Source organism: Dama dama, chromosome 18 (genome assembly GCF_033118175.1).
Source record: "Dama dama isolate Ldn47 chromosome 18, ASM3311817v1, whole genome shotgun sequence".
NCBI lineage: Eukaryota > Metazoa > Chordata > Mammalia > Artiodactyla > Cervidae > Dama > Dama dama.
Window position 1 is genome coordinate 58474238 of NC_083698.1, and position 23056 is coordinate 58497293.

Sequence of the window (23056 nt, forward strand, 5' to 3'; positions counted from 1 at the left end):
CCAATTCAAACTGACAAAGCTTTATCCTAAAGAAGTAAATAAAATTGCAAGGACAGATATAACTACAACCATGTTTACTCTAACTATATTGATACTGGACAACAAGGCAAATTTTAGTATACCCAACCTACAAAAGCCAATGAAATCTGCAACTCAACCATAGCAAGATTATCAAAAAATATCTAATATTAAAAGATGATCATAATTTACTGCTAAATTTTATAAGACAATCACAGACATTACAGATACATACAAACAAAAACACTGTATGTTTCTATGCTTAAGAGTTACCACGTGATGACAGATTATGGTAATATTTATTTTCATTTTGCTTTTCTGCTTTTCCCAATTTCTACAATGAAACACATTAACTTTATTACAAAAGCACTTTTAAAAATATGTAGCAGAAACCCCTAGAAGGAATACAAAAATCTAAATACTAGGTGAGTTTTTTCCCCCCTAAACTTTCTCTGCTTTGGCTAAATTATTTCTTTGAAATAAAATTCATGTAACAAAAATGCACTATTTTAAAGTGTATAACTCAGTGGGTTTTTTGTATTCACAACGTTGTGCAATCATCATTGGTTACATTACTTTTATAACTAAAAGCAAAATAAAAATACAGAGCTCAGGGCAGGAAATTCTGAAGTATTAAACCATTTCAAGTATTCAACATATCTTAGTGGCAGAATTAAGCATAATTCCACTAAATGCCCAATAACCTAGATACAAAATGGCCAATACTACTTTTCAATTTCTTCAACTAACTAAAGTAATATAAACACCGACAATAAGTTGGGGGGAAATTATCTATGACAATCATTGTTTATTCTGTCACTCATTAAATACCTCCTAAACTTTACTAATAAATCATACATACAATACACATTATGATAAACTCTGAATCCCCAAAATGGCTAAACCACCATGTTCTAAGCTCCTTCTGCCAAAAAAAAAAAAAGGCCAGTACTACTAAAGACATTGGATATAGGTCAATTAAATTATGACAATAAAAAAAAAAACCTCTGCTATAAAAATTTTGCAAAGCTTAGTATTATAAAAATGATTAAGCTGAATTTTATCTTCAAAAAATCCAAAGTAACAGATTTAATGCCACTTGCTTTTCAAAATATTTTCTGGTCAGATAAAGCATTCTACTTTAGTTCTACCCCTTTGAAGATTCTAGTAAAATCACGAATTTAACATTTTATTCTCAGAGCATGCTTTTTTTTAAGTGAAATCGCTCAGTCATGTCCGACTCTTTGCGAGCCCATGGACTGCAACATGCCAGGCTCCTTCATCCGTGGGATTTTCCAGGCAAGAATACTGGAGTGGGTTGCCATTTCCATCTCAGAGCATAGGCAAGTCTAATTAAGAAGCACACAAAGGACTGTCAAGTTCCGAGCCCAAACAGGTTTGACGCTTTGCTACATTAAAGACCTAACTATCTTCATTATTTAATATTGCTGATGCTGGGTTTTAAACTAAATTTTCAAATGAAGATTCAAAATCAGGAATTCCAATCTCTTCATCCTGGAGGCAATCAAGGACTTTAAAATCTACGCTAGCCTACCCTTCCAGCCTTATTTCCAACTATTACAAAGTGAACTCTTCAGGATAGGATCCTAAAATCAATGTACAATGCCAATTAATCTTAAATTGCCCTCTGCTCCTCCATATCATCCATAAAGCACAATTACATATAACCTGACAACTTGTTTTCTTCCTGCACTGAAACAGATATATTTTTCTTGAGCACTTAAGTAGTAACTAGTTTATATTAAGGCACCTAGACTAACTGAGGAAGGTGATATGCACACACTATGAAAGTATGTGGAAGCTGAAATAACTAGGGGAATAGAAAATCCACCTCTACCACTTCATGCTGACCCTAGGACAGAAATTCATTCCAGTAGAATGGCAGAAAAAAACTGCCTGCATTATTTAAGTTATCTACAATTCTCATTCTTTTTTCTGTCTGCCCTTCTTTGTCTCTTTAATTTTTTAGGGAAAACAGAATATCTAGTTGAAATCATACAAGTTCAAAGCATAATGGATGCACTACATCCAGTATTTCCAAACGAGCCTCTGCATAGTGCTTAAGAACATACCAGACAGAGATAGACTGGGTTTCGTTCTGGCATCTGATAGCAGTGTCACCATGGACAAGTAACTAATATCGCCATGCCTCAGTTTTTGCATCTTTAAAATGGAGAAAACAATAATACTTATAAGATTACCGTTAAGGACGGTATGAGCTACAGAAATAAAGTGTCAGTACTTTATGTACTTGAGATACTGCCTGACACATAATGCTATGTAGGTGCTGACTTTTGTTGGCTATTGTTTCTCCAACTGGACTGCCCACTCAATGTCTATCCCAATTCTAGTCTTCAAAAATCTGCCCTAATACCTCTTCCTCAAATAAGGCAGTAATAATGTCCAACCAGGGATAAGCTCTCCTATACCTTTAAACATCTGTTCTTAATTTCTATATGACTCTACTAACTTATATTTACTTCCTGAAAACGTTATCTTTTTATGTATATTTTATATCATTATGTATATTATAAGCTCCTTTAGGCAAGAAAATACAGGAATACAAATATGCCTCTTTTATGCAAAAAAGTCCCTCAAGTAAATAATAAATATTGCTTATGAAGCAAAGTTACTGGATAAAGGTTTCCCAACAAAGGGTGAAGATATTTAGAAATCAACTGTTAAATATAGATTCTCAGTTTGTATCAATGTATAAATCTCACCAAAAACTGTTTTAAGAGTCAAAGCTGCTCTGAGCATAAATCACAAAAATGAGGACTCAGTTTATAAGGAATAGCTTGTAGTCTCTAAGTCAAGAATGTTATAGCAAGGTTAACTTTAGTTTTCTATGATTTATACACAGAGCTGTCAGATATGGCCTGCAGTCTGAAAAACAATGTATAAAATACTTAAAAGGTGACTTTTATGTGTCACACATTGCAACTATGTAGATGAAAAGATTCAGACCTTGTACTCAAGTCTACACAAAGACAGCTAATTAAACAATAATGTTCAAGGTATGGGGGGGGGGGGGGGGGCGAGGACAGAATAATAATATTGCTACCCATTCTCTTTTATTCTCATTTTAAGTCTTATCAAAGAGAAAAAACAAGCTACAGTTGACAAAAGGTCTAACAAAAAAAACTAGTAAGAATCCGCATCTTATTCCCATGGTGGTAACACTGACTGAATGTATTGATGACGGCATGCATTAGTTAATGGAAAAAAAATACAACACTAACACATAGCTGCAACGTGCACAATGGCTGATTTAATTAAATAAAATGTACGTGTTAAATATAAAATGTTCAAGTGTTAATTGTGGCAACAACAAAAAAAACTAGTAAGTTACATTCAGAGATTCCATATTTCCTCTAAAAGTCAAGATCAGCTGATTATTAAATATCTTTCACCTGGAAAAAAGTCACAGCAATTTCAAACCAAATATCTGGCCTTCACTCCCAGACATTACTAAGTAGACACTCAAAAAGTCACTCTTAAGTTTTAATAATAAAAATTTTTTGAAAAATGTTATGGTTCTCCTAATGGACCTAGGAGGTTTTTTTTACAAATTAAAAAAATGATCTTTTATTTGTCTACAGTTTGTCATTTAAGATCACTAACATTACACAGTAAATGTAAATATAATATGCAGTATTTCTTCATGTATAACGATTTATGTTACCAGCCTATGAAGAGGTGTGTCCTGCATATTTTATTCACCTATCTAGACCCACACCTCTGCTCTACAGCAGCAATTTGCAAGCCAGGTATACCATATTTTTTATTCAGCCAGGGACAGACAAGTATCAAGTTTGCATATTGTGTACCACATTTTAACTATGAATTATTACAACCAGATACTTCCAAACAGCCACAAACTGACCCTCAGGCAAAATATTCTGGTCAGCTGATAAAATATTCTTCCCTTCAATGAAGGAGTATTTCATACCTAATTCAATAATCTAATTCAACACCAAAATAAAATACCCTCAGGCAAAATATTCTGGTCAGTTGATAAAATATTCTTCCCTTCAATGAAGGAGTATTTCATACCTAATTCAATAATCTAATTCAACACCAAAATAAAATACCAGGTGTGGAATATAATTAGCAAATTTTAATGCACAATACATAAAGATCCAGCATCAACTCAATTTTCTTTGTCAAGGATAGTTAATCCAATAATTCTGCCTTCCATCTTCTTAAAACAAATAGAGAAATACAATAAATTGCATCAAACTGAGAAGCCAGGTTATCAAGTCAGCCTATATGAGGTGAAAATATTATAAAATCATTTAAGATTAAGACTGTTATTTAAGAAAACTAATCTTACACATGGTAAAGTGTTTTTTCATATATGAATGATGTTACTAAACTACAATTAAAATAACCCCTGACAATCTCTTAAAATCAATTATAGGCAGGGAAAGGTGTTCACAGGATGAAACACACGCAAGAGAAAAATGAGTGAACCAAAGAAGAAGGAGAGTCATATTTCACTTATTCCAGGGCTTATACTCAATGAATGAACTCCCAGGGTATTCACTGCATGATTATGATCCTCTACCCCATCCTTCTTTTTCAGATTTAGAGAACATACGTTTAAGTTAAACACTCAGATGATATGGCTTCAATGCACTACATAAGCCAAAAAATAAAACTATCCTAGAGTAATAAGTAATCACCAGATGCTATTTCCTTTTGTAGCATCAACTGAAGAGAACTTCTCCAGTTTTCTGTTCCACTGCCCACCTCCCACTGCTTTTCAACTTCTACTTCCCTTCCCCGCAGTTTCCAAAACTGCGCCACCTACAAAAAAAGAGGCAAGAAAATACTAATCCCACTATGCTACCAAGTTAAATTTTAAAGTGTATCTGCATAACAAAAAAAAATATAACATTGATTACTGCAGTTACTTGGGCTACTGTTTTCTTAAAACATTCAGAGCTCATGAAATAGTTTGAAACTTGGATCAAAATTCAACTTTAGTGAGAAATCATATCTTACCCACAACCATAAGTGTGAATTCAAAACCTCTCTTCACTGATTTTCTGTATACTTGATTTGGGAGATTGGCAAATCCCACATAGCCTTCAAGGTTCTTCTGTTGCTGAGAAAAGTAAAAGGGGCTCAATTATTAATATGTCAACAAAATGCTTCCATCATACATTTCAAATTCTCTTCATTAACCTATTTTTAGAAAATCATACAAACTCTTTATCATGGTGAATCAAACTGATTTTATAGTATTACCAATAAAAGTATTAGTTAATCGAAGAAATGGACAAAATAAATTGAGCACAAGTTGATTAATAGTAATCAATTATAAAAGTCAATGAGACTGTCAGATGACATCACTGACTCGATGGACATGAGTCTGAGCAAGCTCCGGGAGTTGGTGATGAACAGGGAAGCCTGGTGTGCTGCAGTCAGTCCATGGGGTTGCAAAGAATCAGACATAACTGAGCAACTGAACTGATCTCAACTGAGTCAATTATAAAAACCCAAGGGAATAAAATAAAAATTTAAAAAACCTGCCTCAGAGCAAAGATTTCAATTTATAGTAAGTTACTAACAGTAAGATTCTGATCAAGCAACTAAAAACACAACAAAGTATTTTTCACAATAAAAAAATTCAAATCCCCTTAAGATTATATTCAGTTCAGTCACTCAGTCGTGTTCGACTCTTTGAGACCCCATGGACTGCAGCATGCCAGGCTTCCCTGTTATACTATAGATCATATTATATTATTAATTATATATTTTATATTAACAATATATTATATTATTATATATTGTTATATTACATATATTCCCTGTTATATTATATATATAATCTCATATAAAATTATATTAAGGACTCTATTAATCATTCCCTTTGCTCATACTAAAAACCACAGGCAGGAGTTTCTTGAAATTCACGTTCTTATTCATGAAATAAAATAAAAATGTGGAGTTTAAAATTTTTCATAAACCCTTAAATGCTCTCATGATCAATGTCAATCAGTAAACATTATCTTTCAAACTCTTATACCAGGTCCAGTAATGTCACCTCAATGCTTTTCCGGACATCACATTTACCCTGGTTTTAAAGTAAACTTTAATTCCATTTTCTGTGTAGCTTTTGATTCTTTGATGACCTCACCAATAATTCCATGAGTAATTCATACAAACCTACTTCTAAATTGGCATAGAAAATCAGTGTGACTTTCAACTTACCCATTGGTGAGAAATACTGTCCATAGTTCAGACCATCTGAGTGAGTAGAGTCTTACTGATTAATTTACTTAGAGATAGGTCTTATTCATCATTAAAACATAATGCCATTCATCATTTAAAATTAATATTCCTAAGAGATACACATTTCTCTTAAAGGTTTTTGCCACATTTAAATTCTCATCCAAAAACACTCATATGTGATCAAAGTAATAATTCAATACATTTGGATTGAACAAAGGAATGCACCCTGCATTCCTCACTAGTATCACATATATAACTAAATATTCCATCCATAATCTTTTACCCTTTTTTAAAATTCATATAAATTAATTTTAAGACAAATGTTGAGCAGATAAGTAAGCCAATTAAATTAGAGGCTAATTTTAAATATACTAGTTAGGACACTGGTCAGAATATTTTAAAGTCAAATATTTGAAAGCCTAGTATGTGCAGAGTTAAGACTGTATTAAATTTAAAGCTTCCTTGATTCATATTTCATCCAATTGTAACTGAAATTTAACTTAGACCAGAAAAAAGCCTCTGTATTAATTATGTAGTATACTCACAGCTACTTTGTAAAGAACATGTTTCCATCATTCCAGTGTTCCAGATTCCAACAGAACAGATCCACAGAGGAACAGTAAATGAGGAATTCCAAGAATCATTCATGGCACATTCAGTCCAAACAGAGGAGAGAAATCCATTGGAACATAGTAAAATGAAGAGGGGGGAAAATGAAAGTTACTTACATGTAACTCAACAAATTAGAGATAAATTACAAATATACTGAAAGTAGACTTTTTTCTACTCACATCAACGAAATATTTTTTTGTTGGATATAAGGCCCAGTGAGTCCATTTTATCAGCTTTCCTGATAAAACATAGAATCGAAGACCTCCTATCTTTTCATAAAGGACAATCACTATGCCTTGCACCTGAAGTCTTACAAGAAATGATGAAAAAAGTGTAAGGTATGAAATTTCAAGAAGATATACAAGGACCAACTTTAAATTCCAAGCAGAAAAAAAAATGTAAATTTCATACAATTTTGCTTTGTCAGTCACTGGATTAAGACAGACCAGATCAGATAAATGCAAATATTTTCGCTAGGATCTTATTACAGTATTACTATATTTCAAATAATTAAAGTTCAAAATTGGAAGAAATGCAAACCTGGGGATATAGGAAAGGAAGCTAAAGACTTCAAACAATAACAAATGGAAAGATGAAGTAAATGTGACCTATGAAAACTAAAAGGCAATGAATAGAGCACAGAGAAGAAAATAAGACTATCTTTGGACAAAATGTCTGTAAAAAGGGTATGTCTTTTTTTTCTATATTGAACAAATCTATGAGTTATATATCACAACCTAGAAAAGACAGTGATTATTTAAATGTCACCTCCACAGAGAGGACTGCTCTGTAATACCCTACCTAAAACTACAACCTACTCCTCATCTCAGCACTTTGTTGCTTTCTGTTTTTCTTTCCCTTTAGCACCTATCACCATTTAACATACATACAGATCTTATTTATGGTGATCTCCACCCACTCTACCTCCAACTAGAATGTAAACTCCATCAAGGTACAGATTAAAGGAATTACAGAAGTTGTGGCATCAAAAGGAGGAAGCCATCTGAGAGAACTGAAGAAGTTTCAGAGAAAATATTTTAGGTTACATGTTCAAGAAACCCACCATACAAAAGGTGTAAGAAAAATGCCTCAGTCTACCCCTGTGTCTTATTCATTGCTTTATCGTCAAGTCACAGAACAGTCTTAGGGACAACTGGGAAACTGAAGTGAGAAAACAATGAAAAACATTCTAGGACAAAGCGGTGGGCCCTCAAGTGGGGGTGAACCTGGTACTTTCAGGAACAAAAAGTATATGAACTCCAAAGAAGTAAGGTAGTGGACCAGGGGACAAGTGGTAGAAAATAGGTCAGGGAGGCAGGCAGGGGCCAGATAACGTGGGACCCAGTCAAAGCAGGAAATTTGAGTGTTATTTTAGGCGTGATGGGAAGCCACTGGAGGGTTTTACACAGGCAAGTGACCTGACCTGATTTGTGTTTTAAAGATAGTTCTTACTGCTAAGAGAAGAAATGGAAATAAGAAAACTGCTAAGAAGCCTACTACAATAGTTGAAGAAAGAAAGGGTATACTGAATTTTGATGGTGTGGATGTAAAGAGAGAGAAAGATTCAGAACAGGTTTTGAAGGAAGAATTGTCAGGACACTTCTGGTGCATTACATGTGATTGGTAAAAGAGACAAAAGATAACTCTCACTACTTGACTTGAACAACTCAATGGCTAGTGATATCTCCACAGAAAGAGGAGGAAAAGACTGAGTGGTGAGGGCCAAAATCAAAAAAAGCTTTGAATGTGTTGAAGACTCTGTTACATATTTAAGAAGAAATGGTCATAGGCAGTTAAACATATGAATTCAGAAATTCCAGGGTTGGTTGTTGCTGAAAAAAACAGATTTAGGAAACATAAGCATATAGATAGTACCGGGAGAGGATTATATCCTCAAGGAGAGATTATAGATGAAAGGGGTTCTAGGCAGTTTCCTGGGGCTTCCCTGCTGACTTAAGAATACACCTACAATGCAAGAGACCAGAGGGTTCAATCCCTGGGCTAGGAAGATCCCCCTTGGGGAGGACATTGCAACCCACTCCAGTAATCTTGCCTGGAGAATCCCCATGGAAAGAGGAGTTTAGTGGGCTACAGTCCATGGGGTCGCAAAGAGTTGGACACGACTGAGCACAGCATCGCACACAGGCAGCTTCCCGGAGCACTCCGACACAAACGTCAGGCAGAAAAAGAGTGAGATCAGTCAGTGAGGGGGAAAGGAAACTAGAACTGGCTCAAGGTTACTCAACTGTGTTAAATGCTACTGAAAAGTCAAATGAAAAATACCAGAGATGTGACCATAAAATTTGGAAATAAGATTACTGATAACTCTACACAAGAGCAGTCTTAGTAACACAGTGAGGAAGAAGACTGACTAGTTTGACAGTAGATAATTCTCTGTATATGTTAACTAATATAATTTTTAAAATAATTACATGTTTTAAATTATTTTAAAATTAAGCATGTCATTTGCCAGTTTGCCCATATGACTGATTTCCCAGAGGAAGAAAATCATGTCATATTCATCTCTACATTCCTAACAGAGTGCTGATATACAGGACTTGTTTAAAAAAATAAACAAAAATACACTCTCAGGAAAATTTCTCCTGAGAAAGAAACTGTGTCTAAACACAAAAGACAGATTTAGGGAATATACTAAAATATAACATTGGCTGACTAAAACACATAAACTTTTCACATTTCATAAGAATCTTGCCTTCCCCAAATTCTAAAATCAACCACAGTCTGTAATTCAGAAGATTTAACCACCCACTGATTCTTTTTCTGGACAAATATAATGCTCACAGTGCCAGTGTGAAATATAATCTCTGGATAAAGAAACATTATTTATAGACCTGAGTGACGTAACTGTGACACTTATAAGCATGCAAATGTAGATAAAAGTATATTCACCCAGGCTTCACCCAAAATATCTTAAGAGTATTACTTGATTTCAATCATCAATTATGTAAGAAGAAACAGTTATCAAATCATCTTCTCTAAAAGCACATGTTGAATCTTTCCGTAACTATCTAAAAGATATGCCAAATCTCTATGTCAAATTCACATTTAAGAAAATCACACTACAATTCCATTGCTTGCTATTTCACTACCTGTGGCAAAACCAACTTCAATACGCAGTAATTGCAGTGATTAACTTACTTAAACTTACTTCTAGAAATCAATTATATTCAAAGAACAAGATGCTTCAAAAAGGGTTCAATAACAGATTATTGGAACTCTTAAAATTTGTTTATATTCTCTACCATTTGTTCTTATTTCAAAGTAAAGTTATCAAAATCTTGGCATCTGAAAACCTATTATCATTTTAAAAATTTGAATATGAATATCAACAAATATTAATATTTGTAAATTAACATATATTTTACAAAGGAGAAAGCACCTTATTTTGAAAACTGCTAAATATGCTTTTGGGGAACAACAACAAAACTGAGTTGTAATAGGTTGGAAGCAACAAAAGTGAGAATTTTTATTCTTATATTTTTCCCTCATATTGAGGGAAAATTAAAACATTTTTATAGGATCTACTATAAACCTTCAACTCTCTCCATCACTCACGTAGAGCCAGACATCCTGGAATGCAATGTTAAATGGGCCTTAGGAAGCATCACTACGAACAAAGCTAGTGGAGGTGATGCAATTCCAGTTGAGCTATTTCAAATCCTAAAAGATGATGCTGTTAAAGTGCTGTACTCAATATGCCAGCAAATTTGGAAAACTCAGCAGTGGCCACAGGACTGGAAAAGGTCAATTTTCATTTCAATCCCAAGGAAGGGCAATGCCAAAGAATATTCAAACTACCACAAAATTGCTCATCTAACACACTAGCAAAGTAATGCTCAAAATTCTCCAAGCCAGGCTTCAACAGTATGTGAACTGTGAAGTTCCAGGTGTTCAAGCTGGATTTAGAAAAGGCAGAGGAACCAGAGATTCCAACATCCGCTGGATCATCAAAAAAGCAAGAGAATTCCAGAAGAACACCTGCTTTATTTATTACGCCAAAGCCTTTGACTGTGTAAAAGACAACTGTGGAAAATTCTTAAAGAGATGGGAATACCATACCACCTTATCTGCCTCTTGAGAAACCTGCATGCAGGTTAGGAAGCAACAGTTAGAACCAGACATGGAACAACAGACTGGTTCCAAATTGGGAAAGGAGTACGTCAAGGCTGTATACTGTCATCCTGCTTATTTAACTTATATGCAGAGAACATCATGCGAAATGCCGGGCTGCATGAAGCACAAGCTGGAATCAAGATTGCCGGGAGAAATATCTATAACCTCAGATACACAGATGACACCACCCTTATGGCAGAAAGTGAAGAGGAAGGAACTAAAGAGTCTCTTGATGAAAGTGAAAGAGAGTGAAAAAGCTGGCCTAAAACTAAACATATAAAAAACTAAGATCGTGGCATCCAGTCCCATCACTCCATGGCAAATAGATGGGGAAACAATGGAAACAGTGACAGACTTTATTTTCTTGGGCTCCAAAATCACTGCAGATGGTGACTGCAGCCATTAAAAGACACTTGTGCCTTGGAAGAAAAGCTATGACCAAGATAGCCCATCAAAAAGTTGAGACATCACTTTGCCAACAAAAGTCCATCTAGTCAAAACTATGGTTTTCCAGGAGGCATGTACGGATGTGAGAGCTGGACCATAAAGAAAGCTGAGCACCAAAGAATTGATGCTTTTGAACTGTGGTGCTGGAGAAGACTCTTGAGAGTCCCCTGGACTACGACTTCAAGGAGATCAAACTAGTCAATCCTAAAGGAAATCAGTCCTGCATATTCTTTGGAAGGACTGATGGTGAAGCTGAAACTCCAATACTTCGACCACCTGATGCGAAGAACTGACTCATTGGAAAAGACCCTGATGCTGAGAAAGATTGAATGCAGGAGAAGGGGGCGACAGAGGATGAGATAGATGGTTGGATGCATCACGGACATGAGTCTGAGCAAGCCCCAGGAGCTGGTGATGGACAGGGAAGCCTGGTATGCTGCAGTCCATGGGGTCGCAAAGAGTCGGACACAACTGAGCGACTGAACTGAACTCTCCAACTTTACAAAAGAGATATTCAGCCCCAAATTACCTAAATATGACCAGGGTTCTATTTCTCCACTTAGTAACTACTATAATAAAAAAGAAAGAAAAAATCCCACTATAAAGATTCAAGGAAGGTTTACATCAGTAACTTAAAATTTCAAAGGTAACATTTGGTCTTTTACATATAATTTCAAATTCAAGCTGCATCACTTAATTTTAAAAACTGCAAGCTTTCTCCTAAAGTTTATGTAATTCTAAACACAAAAACAACCACTCACTACAAAAGACAAAGGTACATAAATCTACTTGTCTACTTATTAACTCTAACAGAAGCCTTACATCATACTCATAGACGAAACTATCTAGTACTTGAAATTCCTACCATCTCTTACTTAATTCAAGGGGAAAGTTACAGAACTTCACTACCTAATTATTTTAAATATAACTGGTGCAAAAGTACCTAGATTCTAGACTTAATACAACAATACTACTAAGATGTTACAGGATCACATAAGTGTTCCTAAATATTAACTTTATTGTCTCCTCCGCAATTTTCTTTAGTTTGCATGCCCCTAAGTCCTCCCTTTTTACTGAGATGAACAACTGTGTACAAACAGAACCAACTTTTACTTTCTTAATCTTATTCTGGATTCTTGGTTACTCTACCTAAAAGATTTTAATATCTGTATGAACACATGTTAAGAAACAGGGTAACTTAAAAATTTAAATAAAATTTTTTCTTTGCTCTGAACTTGGAATTTAAATCTCTTCTTATAGAATTACTGGCTACACTCATTCATTTAACATAGCTACTGGACTCACATAATGTATGTATTACCACTTAGGGATATAGAAGTTAATGAAAACAAGGTCCCTGCTTATGAAACTAAGAATCTGAGGTCAGAGAAGTTAGAAGGCAATTCTATTAACACAGTGATAAACACTACAATGGAAGTAAGCATAGGAAGACAGCTATGAGAACAAAAAGGAGAAACCCATCCTGTTGTCAGAATCTTCAGATTCTGAAGGACTAGCAGGCCTTAGTCTGATGAGAAATTTGGGTAGGTGCTGCACAATATGGGTAAGCAAACTGGCAGCTGTAAAGGCCCAAAAGCAAGAGAAGAAAGTACAGATCTTTATGGTAACTAAAAACAGTTCAGTACACCTCATAATCAAGGTCCAGGAGACGCAGAGCACGAAGTCAAGCAAAATTCAGATCACAGAGGACTTTGTAGGCCACAATAAAGAACTCAGATGAGGCATCATCTTGAAAACTTATGAAGAGTATTAAAGGATTTTAAGCAGAAAACTGCACTATCACATTAATTCACAAGTCAAGTCACATTCATATTTTAGAAAATTACAACTAACAAGAATATTGAGGAGATACTGGTAGCAATTTCAAGATCTGTTGCAGTAGCCCAGGGAAGAAATTAGGACCTGAACCATGACAGAAGTAGCAAGGATTAAGAGAAATTAAGTTAGAACACTACTGTTCATTACGGTAGCCACTAGCTCCATGTGGCTATGGATCACTTGAAATTTAGCAAGTCTGAATTGGGATATGCTTTGGCTCCGTTGGTAAAGAATCCACCTGCAATGCAGGAGACCTGGGTTTAATCCCTGGGTTGGGAAGATCCCCTGGAGACGGGAACGGCTATCTACTCTGATATTCTGGCCTAGAGAATTCCATGGACTGTACAGTCCACGAAGTTGTGAAGAGTCGGACACAACTGAGCCACTTTCACACACACACTAAGCATAAAATACAAACTATGTTTTTTTTTTAATATATACTTATTTATTTATTTGATTGTGCTGGGTCTTAGTTGAAGCATGTGGGATCTAGTTCCCTGACCAGGGATCGAACCCCGGGCCCCCTGCTCTGGGAGCATGAAGCCTTAGCCACTGGACCAGCAGGGAAGTTCCACAAATCAGGTTTTAAAGATTTATTATGAATAAAAAGAATGAAATGTCAATTTTTATACTGATTACATATTGAAATAAAATTTTAGCTATACTGGGCTATATAAAAATCTGATACTAAAATTAAATTCATTCTTTTCAACTTTTTAACATGTCTGCATGCAAAGTCACTTCAGTCATGTCCAACTCTGTGTGACCCTATGGACTATAGCCTGCCAGGGTCCTCTGTCTATGGGATTCTCTAGGCAAGAATACTGCAGTGGCTTGCCATTTACTTCTCCAGGGGATCTTCCCACCCCAGGGATCAAACCCACGTCTCCTGCACTGCAGACAGATTCTTTATCATCTGAGCCACTAGGGAAGCCTAGGCTACCAGAAAAGCTTAAATTACGTATGTGACTTACATTAACTTCTAATGGACAATTCTGGATTAGATATTAACGAGCTGAAGTGACAAGTCTCTGTAACTTGTGGGGGGAACAGACATAAATTCTAAATTTATGAATTTAGATTGAGTTGGATTAATGGTGGTTCCAGTCACTAAAAGCAAAATTCACTTGAGTTTAAGGTGCTAAAAAATGGGCTTTAGGAAAACAAATACCTAGTAGGCAGCTATATATATAAAAGTTAGAAGTTCTAGAAATGTCTAGGTTAGGCAGATACTAACATTTTAAGGCAGATATTAACATTTTAAGTCATCAACATTTAAATGGTACGAAGGCCATGGGTTATGAATCCAAATACAGTATTCAAAGTAGGAAGCAGGCCACAACCAACAACAAAACCCCACCACTATCACCTACACAACCTAGAAAAAGGTGAAAAAAGAATGACGAAAATAGTTTTAGAAGCAGTTCAAGAAGGTCAACTGCAGTGGCCTCCTTTAAGAAGTGGTCAACTGTTCTGGAGTGGTCAATAGATAGAAAAGAATCTATTTAACATTATCAGGGACCATTGTCAGAGCAGTGGACAGATAAGGGAAAGATAGATGGAGGCATAATGGAAATAAATAGTAACTGCAGACAGTGAGCATAAACAAGTCAATTCTTTCTGAATGCTTATCTGCAAACAGAAGAGCAATAAAGTAGAATTTAGAGAACAACAAAGGGTTAAGGTGGGGTTTTAGGAATTTTTAAAAAAAAAGATAGTTGCATGCTTCAATGCTGGGAGTTTGGGGTCAGTAGATGCAAGTTATTACATATAGAATGGATAAACAAGGTCCTAGTATATAGCACAGAGAACTATGTTCAATACCCTGGGATAAACCACAATGGAAAGGAATATAAAAAAGAATGCATATGCGTATATAAATGAGTCACTTTGCTGTACAGCAGACATTAACACAACATTGTAAATCTACTATAGTTCAACAAATAAATTTTTTAAAATAAAAATAAATTTTAAAAAAAAAGCATTACCTAGACAAGTGGCTAAAGAAAGGAAGGTAAACTAGGATACAGATAACATTCTGGAGTTGAAAGGATTTTCTTTAAACATCAGAGAGAAAAATCATTTGCTAATCCTAAAGGGACTTACCAGGGAATTTTAAGAGACAAAGATTTGAATCAGCAACCATCAAAACAAAAAGAAGGGCTAGGAATACACAGCAGGCAGCCAAGCAATTCTGTCCACTAGTTTAGGATAAATCTGTGATGGACAGGGAAGCCCGGCATGCTGCAGTCCATGGGGTCGCAAAGAACTGGACACGACTGAGTGACTGAACTGAACTGTGTGATCTTTTACTCCAGTAGCAACCTGTAATTGAATGTAAGCCAAGACTGTTATCTGAAGCTGTTATTTCACAGAAAGGGCGCTCAAAAACTACAAGGCATCAAGAGAGCTGACAAGTATGGTTGAAGTGAATCACTGAACAAAATGGAGAGGGTCAAGGATCCAAGGTACGAAGTAAGGAAATGAGACAGCTAAAACAATATAAAGTTATAGACAGAAAAAGCCATATACATCTTCAGAGGTGGAAGAGAAGTTCCAGATGATGACCACATGGAGCCGTTAAAATGATGGCTCAACAATGAAGTAAAGTGAAGTCGCTCAGTCGTGTCCGACTCTTTGCAACCCCATGGACTGTAGCCTACCAGGCTCCTCCATCCATGGAATTTTGCAGGCAAGAGTACTGGAGTGGGTTGCCATTTCCTTCTCCAGGCTCAACAATAAACCCAGATAATGTGTAAGTAAATTACTGAACAAGTTTTACACATGGTCACTAAATATGCCCCAGAATGATAACAGGGCTTGGAGTAGAAAGAAAAACTGTTTGGTGCCATCTTTAACAAATAAAGAGAAAACAGGGATAAGGTATCTGACAAATTTAAGAAGGGTGAGAAAATGCTGCTATTAAATAGCATAAGCTTTAAAGAAGCAGGGTTTTTTTTTAAAAGGAAGAATGGTCTACAGTCTAGACAACCACTGATAGAAATATAAGATGAATTACTTATGTAATAAATATTCCAGTAGACACATGAAGAGTAAAAAGGTGAAATTAACAACATTATTTTATTTCACCCAAGTATATATAATATTAACATCTCAACATGCAGTCAAGATAAAAAGTTATAACTCACTTTACATTATTAATTTTTCTACATGCTTTTGCTTTGTAATAATCTTTGAAATACAGCACACCTTATTTAGGACTAGCTACATTTCAAGTGCTCAAGAGCCACATGTTGGTAGTGATTACCCTACTAGATATAGAAATAGAAATTTCATAGATATAGAACATTTTCATAACAAAAGATCTACTGGAAAGCAGTAAATTAAATGAACAGTAGTACCCAATAGTGTGTAAGGATGTGGGAAAACAGGCACTTTCACACATGACTGGTGGAATATAAATGAAACCACTTCCCTAAAGATCAACTTGGCCACATGCATCGAAAACAAGTCTTCATGCTCTCACACTCAATAAATTCCACTTCCACAAATTTATACCTTATAAATTTATAAGGTTTAGATAAAACAACATTCAACAAAGCACTGTTAAGGATAATGAAAAATCATAAAAACCAAAGTTTCAAAAACAAGTGAAACAAATAATATATTGTGTTACTCCCATGTGTTAAAACACCATGCAGCCATTAAAACTTCTGGAAGAACAGACATGACAGACAGTAATATACCGAATGGAAAAACTATTATTAGACAGCTGGCACAGTAATATTTACTTTTAAAGCTCTCTTACATGTACACTGGAAAACAAAAGGATGTACAATGGAGTGACATTAAAGAAATTACCAGAGTAAAGACTTAAGAAAATTCTCTCCTTCATTAAAAGCGGTAAGAGGCAAAATTGTCAAAATCAATTTCTTCTGAACCCTGGAAATGAACAAAAGGGTTACAGCAATTCAAAGAACACTTACTCAAGAAAAAGGGCTGGATATCAGTAAAAACAGCAGTTCTTGTTGCATTTTAACTTGCCCATTCATATCTTCCCTCACCTGTTTTACAGTAGCCTTGAAAACCAACAGCATGCAATCATGGCAAAAATCAGCACCCAGTCAGCAACTGGAAGAGAACAGGCTCCTTCAAAGCTCCATTCCCAAAAAAGATTATTTGACCTGTCTGACTCCTTGCAAGACCCCACAAACAACCACTAGAATAACTAAAGACTTCAGTGACAAAACAAGACAAAGAAAACAGACTTTACAGAATTAGTTCCCCAAAAGTCACTAAACAACAAAAAACAATAATAAACCCTGGCGTGGAGGAAAGAAGAGAGATGGAGAATTTGACCACGGTTGCCATGCTGTTTTGCTTAAAATGCCCAGTTTTCAACAAATAATTATGAGATGCAAAACAAAAAAAAAACCAAGAAAGTATAAAAGTATAACCCACATTCATGGGGGGAAAAAACGCAATCAACAGAAGCTAACCCTGAGAAAACTCAGACATTAGGCGAAAACTTTAAATCTGCTATTTTGAATACATTCAAATAACTGAAGGAAATCATTTCTAAAAAACTAAAAGAAAGTGTAAGAACTACATTCACCAAATAGAGATGATTAACAAACAGAAAGAAATTATTAAAAAGAACCAAATAAAAATCTTCAAGTTGAAAAGTAGAGGGCTACCTTGGTGGCTCAGTGGTAAAGAATATGCCTGCCAATGCAGAGGACACAGGTTGGCTCCCTGGTCTGGGAAAATCCCACGAGCCACAAAGCAAACAAGCTGGTGTGTCAGAACTACTCACTCTGTGCTTGAGACTGGGAACTGCAACGACAGCCCACGTGTGCCAACTACAGAAGCCAACGTGCCCTAGAGCCCATGCTCCACAATGAGAGAAGCCACCGCAAGGAAAAACCTGCACACCACAGCAGGAGAAGGGCCCCACTCTCCGAAACTAGAGAAAAGCTCACAGCAACGAAGACCCAGCACAAGCAAAAATAAAGAAAGAAAATTATTTTTAAAAAGTAGAATAACTGAAATGAAATTTCACTAGAGAGAAAGAGGTTCAAAAACTGATACGAGCTAGCAAAATAACATCGTCAAATAACATTTACCAGGCTAAGGAACAGAAATAATGAGAGGGAATAAAAAACTACACAGCCAGAAATTGTGGAACAAAATCAAGCATACCAACATACATATAATGGGAGTCCATGAAGTACTGGAAAAAAAGGACAAAGGGAAAAAGACAAGGAGAGAAAGAAAGAGGCAAAACATATGTTTGAAGAAACAATGGCAGAGAACATCCCAAATCTGAAGAAAAACAGGTCAACACAATAAAAGCTCAGCAACTCCAAACAGAGAAAAAGCAGAGATTCACAGATAGACTCATCACAATCAAACTGCCAAAAAATAGACAAAGAATCAGGAAAGCAGCAAGGGACTTAAATGACCATATATAGGTGACTCAATATGAATAATGACTAACATCTCATCAGAAACCACATAGGCCAGAAAGTAGATGGATGACATATTGAAGACATTAAAACAAAAAGACTGTCAACCAAGAATTCAGTATCTACCAAAGGCATCTTTCAAAAATAAAGCTGAACTTAAGACATTCTCTGATAAGCAAAAACTGAAAATTCCTCACAATCAGATAAAAACACTACATAACAAGTAAACACAAAAGATAGCACAAATATAATTTTTATTTGCAACTCTCTTCTACCTGATTTAAAGGCACACTTTACACAGCAATTACCCTTATGGCAGAAAGTGAAGAGGAACTAAAGATCCTCTTGATGAAAGTGAAAAGAGGAGAGTGAAAAAGTTGGCTTAAAACTAAACATTCAGAAAACTAAGATCATGGCATCAGGTCCCATCACTTCATGGCAAATAGACGGGGAAATAATGGAAACAGTGAAAATAGTGGAAACATACTTTATTTTCTTGTGCTGCAAAATTACTGCAGATGGTGACTGCAGCCATGAAATTAAAAGATGCCCGCTCCTGGGAAGACAAGCTATGACCAACCTAGACAGCATATTAAAAAGCAGAGACATTACTTTGTCAACAAAGATCCACCTAGTCAAGGCTACGGTTTTTCCAGTAGTCATGTATGGATGTGAGAGTTGGATCATAAAGAAAGCTGAGCGCTGAAGAATTGATGCTTTTGAACTGTGGTGTTGGAGAAGACTCTTGAGAGTCCCTTGGACTGCAAGGAAATCAAACCAGTCCATCCTAAAGGAAATCAGTCCTGAACAGTCATTAGAAGGACTGATGCTGAAGCTGGAGCTCCAATACTTTGGCCACCTGATGCAAAGAAATGACTCACTGGAAAAGACCCCAATGCTGGGGAAGAGTGAAGGCGGGAGGAGAAGGGGACGACAGAGGATGCGATGGTTGGACAGCATCACCAACTCGACGGACATGAATTTGAGCAAGCTCTTGGAGTTGGTAATGGGACAGGGAAACCTGGCGTGCTGCAATCCATGGGGCTGCAGAGTCGGACACAACTGAGTGACTGAAAAAAAAAATTTTTTTTAAGTGACTGAAATTACAAAGCAATAATTATTGAACTTTGTTTTGGGGTTTATAAACTAGAAAGAAGTAATTTGTATGACACTAGGAGCACGAAGGAGGTAAAAGGAAATTAAAGTACACAGGAACAAAACTACTGTATTTTACTGAAACTAGGCTGGTAATAACCCAAATTATAATGTTTTAAGTTATTAAAGGTAATCTTCAGGGCAATAAATGAAAAGATAAATAACCTAACTAAAAATCGGGCACAGCACTTTAATAAACATTGCCCCACAGAAGACGGGCTACCCTGGTGGCTCAGATGGTGAAGAATCTGCCTGCAATTTGGGAGACCACGGTTAGATCCCCGGTCATGAAGATCTCATGGAGAAGGGAACGTGAACCCACTCCAGTATTCTTCCTTAGAGAATCCCATGGACAGAGGAACATGGCAGGCTACAGTCCATGGAGTCACAGAGTCAGACACGACTGAGCAACTAACACTTTGACTTTTCCACAGAAGATATACAAATTGCCAACAGGCACATGTAAAGATGTTGAGCATCATTAGCCATTGTGTGCTTGCATGCTAAGTCACTTCAGTCACATTCGACTCTGCCACCCTATGGATTGTTGCCTCCCAAGCTCATGGTCCATGAGATTGGTCCATGGTCCACAGAGGTCCATGGGATTCTTCAGGCAAGAATACTACATTGGCAGGCAGATTCTTTACCACTGAGCCACCAGGGAAGCCTTATTGTATAAATAATACATAATTTTGTTTATCCATTCATAATGTTTTCATATGGACTTATGCTTCCTCTTTTGGATATATATATGTAGGGATGTAATTGCTGCATCTTAGGGTAACTTTCTGAGGAATTGCCAAACTGTTTGCTGCAGCAGCTGTGACATTTAACATTCCCACCAGTAATGTGAGAGGGTTTCAGTTTCTCCACATCCATGTTCACACTTGTTATTAGTCTGTCCCTTTAAACTATCACTGCTAGAGTGACAGTATCACTGTTGTTTTCACTTGCAATTCTCTAATGGCTAACGGGGCTTCCCAGGTGGTGCTGGTGGTAAAGAACCCACCTGCCAATGAAAGAGATGTGTTAAGAGATACTGGGTCAATCCCTGGGGCTGGAAGATCCCCTGGAGGAGGAAATGGCAACCCACTCCAGTATTCGTGCCTGGAAAATTCCATAGACATATCAGCCTGGCAGGCTGCAGTCCTTAGGGTCTCAAAGAGTCAGACATGACTGAGCACACGTGCACATGCACACCTATGCAATAAAATATCATTTAATAATAAAAAGGTATGAAATACTGATGGATGCTACAATATGGTTGAACCTTAAAACATCATGGTAAGTGAGAGAAGCTAATTACAAAAAAAATTATATGATTTCATTTATATGAAATGCTCAGAATAGGAAATTCTATAGAGATGGAAAGTAGATTAGCTCTTGTCAAGACCTGGGAATAGGACGGAACGGGAGTAATTGTTAAGATACACGATTTCATTTGGGGTTGATGAAAATGTCCTCAAATTAGACGTAACGATGGTTGCACAACTCTGTTAATACACTAAAAATAACAGAATTGTTCAATTTAAAGGGGTGAATTTTACAGCATGTGAATCGTATCTTAATAAAGCTGTCATAAAATCAAATATGTAGTGTCTATAATACACTACTTTTCATATATTGGGTTGGCTAAAAAGTTCATTTGCATTTTCTTGTAACAGCTTATAGAAAAACTCAAAAGAATTTTTTGGCCAACTCAATATAATTTTTATATCTGCTTTCCTATGTGTATCTTCTCATCTGTGTAAGATGATAGGAAGAAATTAAAAACTAAGCAAGAAACTATTAAGACTGGTCACCCAAACAGATGGGTGGTTAAATGGTAGAAAAGGAAAATGAGATGGGTAAAGTGTAAAAGAGATAAGACATGGAAGGGACACTTCCAGACATACTGTTTTATAGAAATGACGATTAATACCATAGTAATGTTTTACCTAGAGTTGGACATCATGGAGTGTGAAGTCAAGTGGGCCTTAAGAATGTTACTACATTAATATGAATCAGCCATAGAGTATGACAAAACCCACTGAAAAGTTGTAAAGTAATTAGCCTCCAACTAATAAAAAAAAAATAAATAAATAAAAATTTAAAAAAAATTTAAAAAATAAAATAAAAAAGAACGTTACTATAAAAAAAAGCTAGTGGAGGTGATGGAATTCCAAAAGAGCTATTTAAAATCCTAAAAGATGATGCTGTTAAAGGACTGCACTCAATATGTCAGCAAATTTGGAAAACTCAGCAGTGGCCAAAGGACTGGCAAAGCCAGTTTTCACTCCAATCCTAAAGAAAGGCAGTGCCAAAGAATGTCCAAACTACCATACAGTTCAGGTTCAGTCGCTCAGTTGTGTCAGACTCTGTGACCCCATGGACTGCAGCACACCACGCCTCCCTGTCCATCACCAACTCCCGGAGCTTACTCAAACTCATGTCCACAGAGTCGGTGATGCCATCCAACCGTCTCATCTTCTGTCATCCCTTTCTCCTCCTGCCTTCAATCATTCCCAGCATCAGGGTCTTTACCACAAGTTAGTTCTTCACATCAAGTGGCCAAAGTATTGGAGCTTCAGCATCAGTCCTTCCAATGAACATTCAGGACTGATCTCCTTTAGGATGGACTGGCTGGATCTCCTTCAAGTCCAAGGGACTCTCAAGAGTCTTCTCCAACACCACAGTTCAAAAGCATCAATTCTTCGGCACTCAGCTTTCTTTACAGTCCAACTCTCACATTTATACATGACTACTGGAAAAACCATAGCTTTGACCAGACAGACCTTTGTTGACCAAGTAATGTCTCTGCTCTTTAATATGCTGTCTAGGTTGGTCATAGCTTTTCTTTCAAAGAGCAAGAATCTTTTTAATTTCATGGCTGCAATCATCATCTGCAGTGATTCTGGAGCCCAAAAAAAAAATAAAGTCAGTCACTGTTTCCATTATTTCCCCATCTACTTGCCATGAAGTGATGGGACCAGATGCTATGATCTTAGTTTTCTGGAATGCTGAGTTTTAAGCCAACCTTTTCACTCTCCTCTTTCACTTTCATCAACAGTCTCTTTAGTTCTTCTTTGCTTTCTGCCATAAGGGTGGTGTCATCTGCATATCGGAGGTTATTGATATTTCTCCCTGCAATCTAGATTCTGGCCTGTGCTTCATCCAGC

At 36.3% G+C, this 23056-nt stretch overlaps 1 protein-coding gene across 1 annotated transcript in view; it reads right to left on the reverse strand.

Moving 5' to 3' along the window:
* The window catches only part of SEPTIN7 (septin 7), a 54788-nt gene extending 48488 nt beyond the window's left edge, over positions 1–6300 (reverse strand). The window contains exons 1-2 of the mRNA XM_061165379.1: positions 6262–6300; positions 5050–5152 (exon numbers count right to left, since the gene is read on the reverse strand). Of these exons, the coding sequence (XP_061021362.1) occupies positions 5050–5152; positions 6262–6285 (127 nt within the window). The 5' untranslated portion in view covers positions 6286–6300. The remainder of the gene's footprint in view (positions 1–5049; positions 5153–6261) is intronic.
* Between the last annotated feature and the right edge of the window lie 16756 nt (positions 6301–23056).